Raw genomic sequence first — 13,452 nt, 5'->3', positions numbered from 1 at the left:
CTTCATAAAACAAATACCCTTAAATTAAAGATATATGTGTCTCCTGTATTTCTCCTGTGTCTTCCTTGTTTTTTATAAACCTGCATTAAGAGTTCAATACCCCAAATATCTTAGAAATGCACATAACTGAGGGCAGTGGTGCACCTCAGTGTTGTGCAAAATCAAATTATGAAACGTGGTAGTGCACCCACAGGGTGTGACAGTCTTTAATGAATAAATAAATAAATGTACAAACCTAAAATCTATAGCATACAGTATAAGAAAGTAACTCTTGAGCTTACAAGTACTCGCATATTATTCCCTTATAGTGTATTAAATGTGTGGCGCAAATTATTTTAATGCAATGACTTGGAAATAGCAAGTAATCCACTTTCATACCTCAGCAGCGTGAACATTTGCTCTATAAAAAAAAGAAACTGCAAGGCCTTTATAGCTGGCTCCATAATCTCTGTATATTTAAGGTCATTTCATAGCCAATTACACTGGACGGCTGCATTTTGTGAATGCGATTTTACTCTAAGGGCTGATAGAGAATACCATGAATAAGCTATCTAATAGCCGCACAGGAAGAAAGACTATTGTCAGGGAATGTCTAACAGGATTTTAGACATGATTTTCTCTCATTCATAATGTCATTCCCGTCTTTTGCTTCAACAATTTCCCCACGACCCTCACATTAAAAGGTCTAGGTGCAATCAGTTATGCACACTTGGATTTAGCCGAAAAAGTAACTCTTATGTCATCTATATTATTCACGTTTCAAAACCATAATACATTACCATAATTGTGTGCAGTCATTATACACTTTATTGATTTCTGTGGTACTGTATAGGGTCAGCCATTTATTGTCTTTATAAATAGCAAATTATTTTGTCATTGTGACCATATTGATCTGTGCCTGCAGGTGTTGCCCCCCCAACAAAGTTTATCAATTAATCTTTCATCAGTGTGTGTTTGTGTGTGTGTGTGTGTGTGTGTGTGTGTGTGTGTGTGTGTGTGTGTGTGTGTGTGTGTGTGTGTGTGTGTGTGTGTGTGTGTGTGTGTGTGTGTGTGTGTGTGTGTGTGTGTGTGTGTGTGTGTGTGTGTGTGTGTGTGAGTGAACGAAAACAGATATCTAGCCTACTTCGATTGCCACATGAAAATAAAATTTACATAACAATAACATACAACGTTTGTAGCCTGTTTTGACAACACCAAAGCTATAGCAGGCCCGGCTATATGTTTTAATAGGATGGATTCCATGAGAGACCAGGCCCCTGCAGCAGCCAATGCCAAATCCCTACACATGTGGTCTAATGAACCAGTCATGCACAAAATATCAAGTTAAGCAGACGGACACAATGAGCCTCCTCGGGCTCTCCAACTGTATTGAAATATACGGCATGTCTCCTTCAAAGTGAACTGATATAACATCTCTATTGACGCACTGATTAAATGTTTTGTATTTGGTAATTAGGGTAATCGACATGCATAGACAATTAGGCCCTATACACCGTGACTGTCTTAAGACGCACAGCAACGCGGGGCAAGGAGTTCTCTGACCTTGGATGAATTCTCTGTCTCGCCAAGGGTTCAATTAATGAACAAAAAGTGGTGACATTTTATTAATTTGTGTTCTGTTCGCCATATTGTTGTTTGGGCTTTTTCCCCCTCCTCTCTTCTTCTCGAGGTCGTTTATTTCTTTGTCCTGTGTGTATCGTTTTCAAACGGAGCATTAATGCTGTGCCCAAGGCTTCTGACTGCCCTCAACCCCGTTTTGCCAATTTCTTCTTTGTGAACGGCATCTCTTTTGTTCGCTGATCAGCCTCCCATTGGGTCGCCAGACGAGATTCTTGGCATTTGTCGGCTAAATGAAAGTGGGATTAGGGGATGGCTACTGAACACTCCATGGCAAAGAAGTGGGCTGCTATTCTCCCATTCAAAAACCCCTTTTCCCAATTTAGTAGCTCCTCTTTACATATATTTGTTTTCTCAAAGACGCCATTGAGAAGTCCCCAAAGACACGAGGAATAAAGGAAAATCAACAAGTAGGCCAGCCCAGCGAAACGGATGAAGTCTTGATGGATCTTTAAAAGGAGAAGAGGCAAATTTTGTGGACTATAGGCTATACATATCCCGTCTTCATTTAAACCTATCGCAATAGAGATAACGTTTGTGTAGCATATATCTCTCAAATATAACCACATCCGAAAGAATAGTCAAAGCACAATAATTAAGACAGAATATTATGAGACTAGATGTCGTGGAATTATATAAATGGCCATACAAATGTACAAGGACTTGATACGTGTCCGTTTTTGTAACAATAATATCAACAAGCAACATCGATTTAAATGACATTTTACTTTTCACTAATAGGCTACAACCAGCCGGCAACATGAAATAGGACCTCCAAATAAGGTTGTATATGTATTTCACGTTAGATATCATCAGAGGCTATTCGTTTGCCTGACTCAGTCAGTGCCAAATCATGCTGACCCAGGTTAAACAAATTACAAACATCGTTGACCCCTGGGTTGGCCGCTCGCGCTTTCATCTAAAAATAGAACTAGAAACCCCGACGTCAGAAAAGAATTAACGAGCCTGCAGATTGGCTGCACGGGTGCGTTACGTTTAGGGTTAATTGGATTCGTTGCTGTGACGCTGTCGGGCGGAAAGAAATAACCTGTTATTATAATGCAATCCAATGTATAGTCACAACTTGTGACTATACATTAACAATTATTAACAAGATCTTGTGACTCACAAGATCTTGTTAATATTCTTTTTCATTGGTTAAATATTTAGAAAACCCACAGACACATCATGACTTAACTTATAGCTATATAGGCCTATAGACGCCTAGTCTAAATAAATAAAAAATAGCAGATATACATAAAGCTTGCAATTTTGTGAGCTTGCATTTGCTATGAGGAAGTGTATGACGAAGTATAATTTGCGGAAACAAATATCTAGGTTGACATTGAGATACGAGCTTTCTGCCCGCGACACTCAGCGATGTATAATATACTATATAGCTTAAATTATTGCAGGGAGGGATTATTATAGCCTTTCGGGAGGGGAAATCCCCATAGCCACAGCAGACCTTACAGCCGGCTATTCCAAAAAGTGAAAAATTCCCTTTAAACAGACACAGAGACATCCATAATTCAACGGAGATCCGAGGACTATATATCGCGTTGGCGGTGTGGCACGCCACGCACCACGCACGCCCAAATGGGCCCCTCGTTGCCCCGTGCGCGCACGCACGCACGATGGGGGGCGGTGTTTTAATTAATAGACGGGCAGGCTTGAAAGCGGCGCTGGCACCCAGTAATATGATGAAGTCCCATTGTGGCGGTGTCTCCACCAATGTTTCTGATAAGCGAAAGCACCGAAGGATCAAAGGCTCCATAAGCCTCTGCATGCTGCAGTTTCCCCCATGAAGGAAGCCGCCTGCCTCGACGCTTCCTTTCCTCACCTCCTTTTTCCTCCCCTTCTCTTTAAAAATAAATAAATAAATAATGTAATAATAATAAATCTGAAAACACACGACGTGAAATCCTCTTTATGACAACCACCTTGTTTTACTTATAAAAAAAGTGACTTCTTGTTTTACTTATAAAGTATAGGCTATAATACTCCGTTCGTTACAAGTATATAGGCCTGTAAAAGTCATGCATTCATATTGAGGTTGTACTTTTCAAAATCATTAGAATTAGTAAATCCGTTATGTTCATCATTCCTGTAATGCTACAGGGCTGATTTGATGTGCTGCTTAACCTAAATAAATAATAATGTATCGGTTAATGTAAGCCTATAGGCGGCCTTATATGACTATGTGTTGTAAAACTATTAATAACTTAGAATCTGCCAAGTAAATAAGATGTCAAAAATTTGTACTGCATGTGGTATAAAATGTTACAATATTTGCAATAAGTTAAAAAGTAGGCCTACCTTAAAACGAACCTACAGTATTTGAGTAAATGTATACAGCCCAGTAACTTTCCACCATTAAAAAAAATAAAAAGTAATCTAATTTAAAGGTCAATATAATAACAACATAGAGAGGCATCGCCCCTCCCAGTGCCCTCCTCTGACCCGTGATGAGCGGACACAGCATCCTCAACTAAACGGCTGTTTGATGTGAAGGAACTGGAGCTCCATTTTATTACGTGATGGTTGGAGCATGCAGCAATTCTCCCCTCATATCCACGGCTTTATTTTTTACACATTATGGGGAGAATGCATTGGGCTATATTAAAGTATTTTTTTAAATACATATTTATTCATATTATTATGTCAACAACAACAATAACATAATAATAACAATCATGATAATAATATATGCCTATATAACAATAATAATGATAATAATAAATACATAATATAAATTCTAAATATAATATTAAATATTGTAATAATATTCGATCCGGCGCATGCAGCATTTTGTGTCATAAACATTTTGTATGGTGCATCGGAGAGAGCGGGCCGAACCCGAGCGGGGTAAAGGGGAGGTTAATCCCATGCAGTTGAATACATTGATGCACATGCAGCACAGGACGAGGTGTTATCTACACACAACATTTGGGTCTCCCTCAATTTCAACCCAGCAGCGAGAAAGTGGAGATGCTGCATGGTATAGGCCTATATACTCTTCGACGCCCGAGGAAGAAATGTAATAAACTTCCACTGTCCACACACTTCCACTGCCCCCTCTCCCCCCTTCACTCTAATACTTATTGTAGGCTGCATATGAGGAAAGTATAGGCTATAATTTAAAATCATGCACCTGCCCTGAATCCCCTGATCTTTTGTAGACCAGCGCATGTCGGCTATTTCGTGTCATATACCTGCAGCACACGATTGAATCGATTCAAAGATGTTAAACTTAAACTAAATCCATAACGCGATTAAACAGCAGCAGCAGTCAATCTGTACAGATCTGAGACCATGCAGCAAATGACTGACGGACTGACATGATCTCGCTGCTGTCCCTGCGCTGGCTTCTTGCCCACTCACTCACTCACTCACTCACAGCAATCGGCAAATCCCGACTGCTCCCAATTTGATTAGAGCGAAAAGCTCAGGTAATCCGCGCGGTTTGTTCAAGTGTCGGTTGCCCCCCTTCCCTTCCATCAAGCACCACGCATGCAGGCTATACTGGGTGGGCACGTCTGCGACAACATTGGTTTAATCAAAGCCAATATTGTTCTGACTGCGGCCTATATAACTGTCTGACTGTCCGGCAAACCCATCCCCGGGGAAGCGTCCTAATCGTGGCAAAGTATTATTATTTTCGATATACAGACGGACTGGGCTAAGAACATATAGGCCAGTCGGTTTTAAATCGGTATAGGCCTAAAGCCTTATATATAGGGCATATTGGCCAACTTAAGAGCAAGTGGATTCTGATTAAGTCCATAAAGCTTTTGCGCACATATCTATTACATTATGCTATAGCCACCCGCATATAACACCGTTATAGTATATACTATACCATTTCCCCATCGCTGTCAAATTTTCAACATTACAGAAAAAATATTAAACTTTCAATGCCAAAGACTGCTCATTGGGGCCAGCCAGAACCCTCCATTGCCAACAATCCTCTCATGTCAAATATGTAAGCGAACATCAAATTGAAAGTGATAAAACATCAAACGCATGACCCATGAGCAATCTCACTCCCGTTCTGACCATCTGAACCCTGCCTGCGGAATAAAATTGAAGTCAACCAACTTTGAAGTGCTCTCCTCTCTCCCCAAGATTTGGGTGAGAAGATAGATTGTATGGCTTTAAAAAAAACATAAAACAAATGAAATAAATATATAAACATCATCTAAATAACGGAAAAAGAAAATTATATAAATCGCATAAATTTTCGCCCGGGGGCAGCCGCGAAGTGAGCCGGATAGACATGAAAGTGAAAAGAAATAAAAGGCTCAATTTAATCTGCTTTAAACCCCTTCAACACAACGTGTGTGCTTGAAACTCTGAGAGTGAGGGGCTGATAGGGGATAAATACATTTCGTACCATGCCTGCGAGCTATTACACCCCTCTCGAACACAGACGCCCATTCAACAGACACCGGTTTCATTACGAGCTGTAATAAGTCTTAACGTTATTAAATGCCAGGCCGGGTGATAGAATGAAACAAGCGCAGAGACAGATCTTTTTTTAAGAATTTAAAATAGGGGACACAGTTGATAACTCGGCATCAAAACGTCACCATGAAAGCAAAACGTGAGCACAAACTCAACGGGGGTTGAGATGAGACGATATTCTAAAAAACTCCAAAACCGCATGACCAGCATAAGAAAATCAACCTGGCACTGAGGTATAGGCCATTATTTGCGAGAATAAAACACAAATAATTGTCAATATTCATCCACCAGATCATGGACATACCACATGCACGAAATAAATATCCATACTTGAGAGAAACAACATCACTATAGGCCCTATTATTATTATTATTATTCACTATTATCATTTTCCATATTTTTTTCTATCCTTCTATTTGCAGTTTATTTTTTTAATATTGACAAAATATTAATCGCTGTATTAAGTGTAGCCTATAAGTGACAAATAAATCCCTCTGGATTCTCTTGAAAGTGGCCCATGCCTCTAATTTATAGACGCTGTGCTTTTGAGGGGTCTGTCTTTGTATATCTGGATCCTTCAATGGAGAAGTCTGGAGGCTTAAGTTCAAACTCAAGTGCAAAAAGAAAACACATCCAGGTTTTGAAGCCACCGTTTACGCAATATAAACGTTTGATCACCATGGCATGCATGGCTGAAGACAGACTATATGTTTCCTTCCTTCAAATAAAAAATAAATCCTATTCCACATAATGTCACATTGCACTTTAAAATAATGTTTAAAAGTCATTGGTGGCTTTAAACGGTTTTACGAAAACATAGGCCTATTTTTTTTACGAGCAGCCAGTTTGAATCAGAAAAGCCCCTAATTTAAGCCTTAACCAAATAGCCGACCCGTTTGCCCTGTTATCAATAGCCCATATAGCTCTATGAAATTGACCTTAAACGCCTGCCTCACACAACCCCTGTGGTTTAAGACGAACTGTCGCCTGCTGGCGGTAATTGATATTGATTGTCACATTTGGTCACCTGTCAGTATCACTTTCAAGGGACCGTTTAACTGCAGCGCCGGAGGAGTTTGTTGTGCAAATGGTTCTTTATAGTCCCCCAACGCTGCTATACCCGTCAAATCTCATGATAAATAATTAAGCAGCTCAGTCTCTTGCTGGCAAACATCTTAAGAGGGGAAATAATCGAGGATTCCTGTTACAATTGTAGCCTACTCCATTTGCAATTTCTCACCAGTTTCCATCCAGCTATGATGAGCACAGTTGCAACTGCAAACCCATCTTTTTTTTTCTGAAAGGAGGACTTTGAAAGCACGCATTAAATATAAATGTAGGCCTACCTTTGTCGCCGAGAATCCCGTCAATGCTGTGTTTAGTTCTCTTCTCGCCGTCTTCATCTTTTTTATCACAATCGTCCTCATCGTCCTTTTTCCCACCGTCCCCGCAGAACACGGCTTATTGAGCTCACTGAAAGAACGGTATTCTATGGTAAGCTAATATATCTAATGGAAATTAAAACATGGTCCAGTTTTACAGCAGAATATAACCTAATAATATAACAAGCCATTGAAGCCAATACACGACTATATCCTAGCCTACAATGATGATAATAATAATAATAATAATATACCTTTATTTCTCCTGTATTTGGATGGCAACCCCAGTCTCAATTTTGTTCAGAACTTTGTAGCCAATTTGCATTTTTAAACAAATTCATTGTATTGCCTATTGATTGGATTAATACAAGGGGAAATAGTTGGGGGATTAAAAAACGTGTCTTACCAGAAGAGGCCTCACCTGAGGGAACTGTGCTTCTGTCACACACTCCGTCCTTCAACAACTTATCTCGGATCTCCCAGCTGAACATGCCGGGGTTGTCTCGCTTGTATTCCTCGATGCGTTTCTCCACGTCGGGCGTCGCTACCTGCTGCTGGGAAACAAGCAGCGAGGACCGGGGAGAGGAGTGGCGAGGACCGGGGAGAGGAGTGGCGAGGCGCGGGGCGGGAAAGATCCAGGAACGTATGCAGGGAGAGGAGAAACAACATTGGAATGTTATTTATTTTTTTAGTTCGACAACCTATAGCTTTGGATCTGTCTATCTGTCAATATAAATAATAGCCTATAATAATGATGATATAGGCCTAATGATATACAAGAACCTATAGGCTAAATAAAATCTATTCTCACTCTGGGTTTGCTGCCTCCGATCGCCCCGGGTCTGATGGAGCCGGTCTCCTGGTACCGGCACAGGATTTTGGACACGCAGCCGTGGGAGACCCTCAGCTGTCTGGAGATGACACACGGCCGGATGCCGTGGTGGGCCATCTCCACTATCTTGTGTCGGATGTGGTTCGGCAGCGGCCTCCCGTTGATAAACACACCGCCGAGCTGGTTCACTCGACCCTGACCCAGGGGCGTCGACACTGTATGTGCGCACGCGCGCGCACACACACACACACACACACACACACACACACACACACACACACACACACACACACACACACACACACACACACACACACACACACACACACACACACACACACACACACACACACACACACACACACACACACGGTGAGAAGTCGTTGGCACCATTAAAGAGACATTTGCAGCATTCAAGGCATGGCTTCTCCAATTCGTTATATATGCATGAGTTGAGTGGATGCATTAACGCTGATGATTTTCAAAATAAAACGTAATATATATATATATTTATGTATTTTTTTATTTTATTGTTTGTTTCATGTCACCAAAATCTATATAGGCCATGCAGGGCCTGGGTCTGGTCTGAAACAACTGCACCAGCAGTCGGCGAAAGCCACCCTATAAAGCAGCATATAGTCGCAGGCCTGCCCTATATGCAATAATTAACGGAATATGCGCCCTATAATTTATAGAAATAATTGAGTCCCGTAGAAAATGAGCGGTGGCCTGCATGTGGTCTGGATTTGCCATTAATCACAAAGCACTTGAAGGCTCAGCCCCGCCGGTGTGAAGAGCGTGGTCTCGTCCGGGCTCATTATTCACCGGCATGCTGTCCAAATATTGATGTAATCCTTTGATTCTTCGTTTTGCTGTGTATTTTACTTTAATTTCCCGCAGCAGGACACTCGAGGAAATCCCGAGGATCTTGGCTATAGCGTCGAGCTCCGTGTTTCTGCCTGGGGATTTGTTTTATGGCCACTTGAGCACGAAGTTTGGCCGGCGAGACGCTCACATATCATGGACGATTAATACATGCAAATGTTGTTGTAAAAAAAAGGAAAAAAAGAAAAGAAAAGGCCATATAGATTATATTCACACTCCCGTTCATAAAATATCACAATGATTATATAATAGGCCTATAACAAAAGCATGCAGTTTGGTTTGGTTAAATTTGATATTTTCAAGTTCAAGTTTATAAGTGATACTCCCAAAAATATCTTGTTGAAGGCTGCAATGCTCAGTATTAATCTAACCCTTTGTAACTCCGAAAGTGTAGTACAAAGTGTACTACTGTATGCATATATAGAGCATAGGCTCTATTCTACTCGAGAATTCATATACAAATAAGGTCAAAACAATTTCCCCATCCAATGTAAAAAGGGCTCGCAGAACAATAAGCTCCTACCTTCCAGAGGAAAGCCAGTCCGGGGGTAGTTCTGTCCCGGCGCCGGTCGCATCATTCGTGGTACTGTTCCTGGCAAACACGACATTCTAGCGTTATAACACAGCCGAGCTTCTCTCTATATACGTCCCAGACCAAGTCCAGACTTGTCGGCGAAATGTGCTTGAAATATATATGAAAATACAATGGACTGTCCCAAATAATCAACGAAGAACACAGCAGCGAGGGAAATGACAAAACTCATCCAACGTGCATGTGCACCTCTCAAAAATGTAACTGCTCCTTCCGTGCTAAAAAACAACAACTAGTTGTGCAGGTTGTGCGATGGTGTTGGCGAGGGGAGGGGGTGGAGGTGGGGGGGTCATGCACCAAAATAAAGACAAGAATTAGAAAGAAAGTGTGTGTGGAGGTGGAGGAGGGAGGGAGGGAGGGAGCGAGGGGTGTCCCTTACACTCTCGAGCAGGCAAAGGTTGCTTAATTCTTTGCAGCGTTTTTCCTAAAAGGTCTTATGGTTTTTTGATTTGTAGAAGTCCGCCTGAGCACCAGGGTGCTATACTTTAAAGCGGAGAACTTTTTAGTTGCATCCATGGCCGTGGGAGGGACGAGGGCCGCGCCGTGCTCCGATAGGCTCCCAGACTGTCTTTTATTCATGAGGGGGAAGTTCCCCCCACGCAGCCGAGCCAATGGCTCGAGAACCAAATACAACGACGTTAAAGGGGTCTAAAAAACACCAAAAACACCCTTTCCCCCTAAATGTCTCATTAGTTATAGAAGTGTAGTGCACGTCTCTATATGTTCTGATGAAATGAATAGTGGACCCTACAGTAAACAAGTGTAATGCTTTATCATGATGCATGTCGTCGACAGTTTTTGTTTGACTTGTGTTTTCGTTAGAAATGTAGGCCTACCTATACCCTTTCTGCATTAGCCTACTGTGAAATACAAATTTCAATCAATCAAACCACTTGAACCCCAGCATCCATATATTCTCGGGGATATACGCTATTCTTGGGAACTCTATGCCTGCAGCCGGAGTTCAGTTCATGATTCATCATCAATGAACGGTCTCTGGATTCATTCATTGGATTCATTCACTGTCCCTTCCTTCGATTAATCAAATTAAGAAACAAAACAAATAGGTATAGCCAATACCCCATGGTCAATTTGACGTTTTTATACGGAAAATTAGCCTACAGAACAGAGCAACAGACTGAGTGAGAAGGCCTATATAATTACATAAGTCAAAAGTCTGATTTTTCTTATAGAACACTTTTCATTTATGTGGAAATAAGCGTAGATAACACAATTAATAGCAACAATTAGGGACTGCCTGAGTGAAATGAAGATTTTACAGACGAACCAAATTAGAAGATTCCGTTTGCGCTCTTGCGGACGGACATGCATGTGATGTGACCCAGTTTTTCTATATGTCAGGAGTGGACAGAGAGTGATTTATAGGGTTAGTTAGGGTGATAACTGCTATTCGAGGACAGCAGTTCAGCATCGCGCTTTCAGAGAGAGGTGCAATTAAATAGTCTTACTCTTGCACAAAGTGTGCAAACCGTCTGAAATTAAAGATCTAATTCAAAGGCGTGGCTTTGCTGGAAATTCACGCACGACACACACACACACACACACACACACACACACACACACACACACACACACACACACACACACACACACACACACACACACACACACACACAATTTACCCCAGAATATGAGTATGTATTTAAATTATTTAATTACAATTAAAGGCTCAATGTATAAATAACCATGAGTCAGTCATATCACATGCAGGTCTAAAGTATAGTGGCATCATTTTGTAGGCTATATTGTTCCGAAGAAGAAATAGCGCATAGGCCTATAGAGAGAGAGAGAGATAGAATATGAGAAACTGGCTAAATAGAACAAATAAACATATACAGCATTATGTGAAAGCAGATATGGCTTACTGTGTTCGGTGAGTGACGTTGTTCTTTATGCATATAACAGTATACTATACAACGCTGTCAGTGTCAAGTTCAACACAGGCTACTCTCAACATCTTGTGAAACATTAGGGCCCCAAGACTGGAAGAAAGACATGCACAGAGGTGTGTGTTACTTATTAAAAGTATACAAGTCCTGTATTAAAAATGTTTACTTACAAATCAAAGTTGCACTTAAATAAGTACAGTACAGTACTCGAGTAAATGTACTTAGGACAGTCACTTTCCACCACTTAACTTAACTGGGAATTGTGGGAAGCAAACACTGATAAGGTAAGGGTCCCTATACATTTTAAACATGTACCACTAGAGGGCTACAAAGGGCCAAAGGTTTCAGTGTCGGTATGTATATGCAATTTGTATAAATTGATTAGCGGTATACTGTGGTTACTTGGGTCATTTGATGCATATGTCCCGTAGCAGCGTATGACGTGATGAAGATATGTACCAATGCCAGGGTAGGTATAACTGGCTCTCAATGGTGACGTAATAAAGATATGTTTCAGTGTCGGGTGGATTAAAGGAAATGCGTATTTATATGTAATTTGTAAGTTGATTAGTGGTATACTGTGGTTACTTGGGTCATTTGATGCGTATGTCCCGTGGCAGCGTATGACATAATGATTAATTTGTGCTTGATATGGCAGTGGTGTCAGATTACATACATGTATACATAAGGGCATTACCTTTAGGCCTACATATCTTCATCACGTCATATGCTGCTACGGGACATACGCATCGTAGCACCTGACGAAAAACATTACTTGCACGCTCTGCTTGCGCAAGTAATAATGTCATATTGTATGTTGAGCACTTTGTCATCACATTATTTGCTACGTTATAGAACATGGTCAGAGTTAGCAGTTAACCATAGCTACTTGTGCAATGCAAAAATTGTAAGCACCTATGAATTAACACATGCACCAAATAATTATGTCCACCACAAATTATGAAGTGAAGTCACTTCATTTGAATTTTATTTTTTACAAATAGAAACTGCATAGGCCTACTTCACTGAAAAACAAAAACAAAAAATAGATTCAGATATTTAACTCAACATCTCGTTTGGCATCACGCATCACCAACAATGCCACGTTAACTTCAAAGTCACTTCAATAAAACATTTTTCCATTCCGATGCTTGGTTTGAGCTGAAGATCGTCTTGACCATGTGTGGTGTCATGTGTACACACTTTAATGCCATGAGTTGCTGCCATATGGCTGATTTGGAAATACTAGAGCGGTGCCCATTGGGCATTGGCCTACTTGGAACGATGCAAGTTGGAAATGCATGCCGCACCCAGTTATTATGTTCTCGTCCCTTTTATGCCCATATATGGAGTTCATTGTCAGGCATGCCCTGACAGACTCCATGTCTATGCAGATGTCAGAACAATCATTGTGATGTCAGAACAATATGGAGTATAGGGGTGATCAGGTCCAGAAGGCAGAGGCTTTTGTTCTGGTTACGGACAACCCGCTATCCGACGGACCTCGAAACCGGGCACTGCACTCCCTGTGGGGGTGTGGAATGTGTGTGGCGATTTTGAAGTCGATGGGGCCAACGGTTCTCTATGTGGATTACAGACATGCGTACACTTGGTGCATTTAGATGCGTTAAGGAGCAGTTGGATATAGGCTACTTGATAATGTTTGCTGTCTTCTCTACACTGTGGACTAGAGCCCCCCAAAAAGACAAAAAGAAAATAGTCTGTGGGAAATGTTCTCCGCTAGGGGAAAGTCCACAGATTCCCTCT

General features: G+C 41.2%; 1 protein-coding gene across 1 annotated transcript in view; it reads right to left on the bottom strand.

Annotated features, from left to right (window-relative positions):
- LOC310862344 (paired box protein Pax-7-like) overlaps positions 1-9,957 on the bottom strand; it is a 73,868-nt gene extending 63,911 nt beyond the window's left edge. Inside the window, 5 exon segments of the mRNA XM_083770202.1 lie at positions 7,431-7,525; positions 7,527-7,557; positions 7,873-8,017; positions 8,278-8,513; positions 9,707-9,957. Of these exon segments, the coding sequence (XP_083626328.1) occupies positions 7,431-7,525; positions 7,527-7,557; positions 7,873-8,017; positions 8,278-8,513; positions 9,707-9,791 (592 nt within the window). The 5' untranslated portion in view covers positions 9,792-9,957.
- Positions 9,958-13,452: the final 3,495 nt, after the last annotated feature.

The sequence above is a fragment of the Protomyctophum parallelum genome (genome assembly GCF_964188405.1).
Source record: "Protomyctophum parallelum genome assembly, chromosome: 7".
NCBI classification, from domain to species: domain Eukaryota; kingdom Metazoa; phylum Chordata; class Actinopteri; order Myctophiformes; family Myctophidae; genus Protomyctophum; species Protomyctophum parallelum.
The sequence above is the reverse complement of the archived record's forward strand: the minus strand, read 5'-3'. Positions and strand labels throughout refer to the sequence as shown.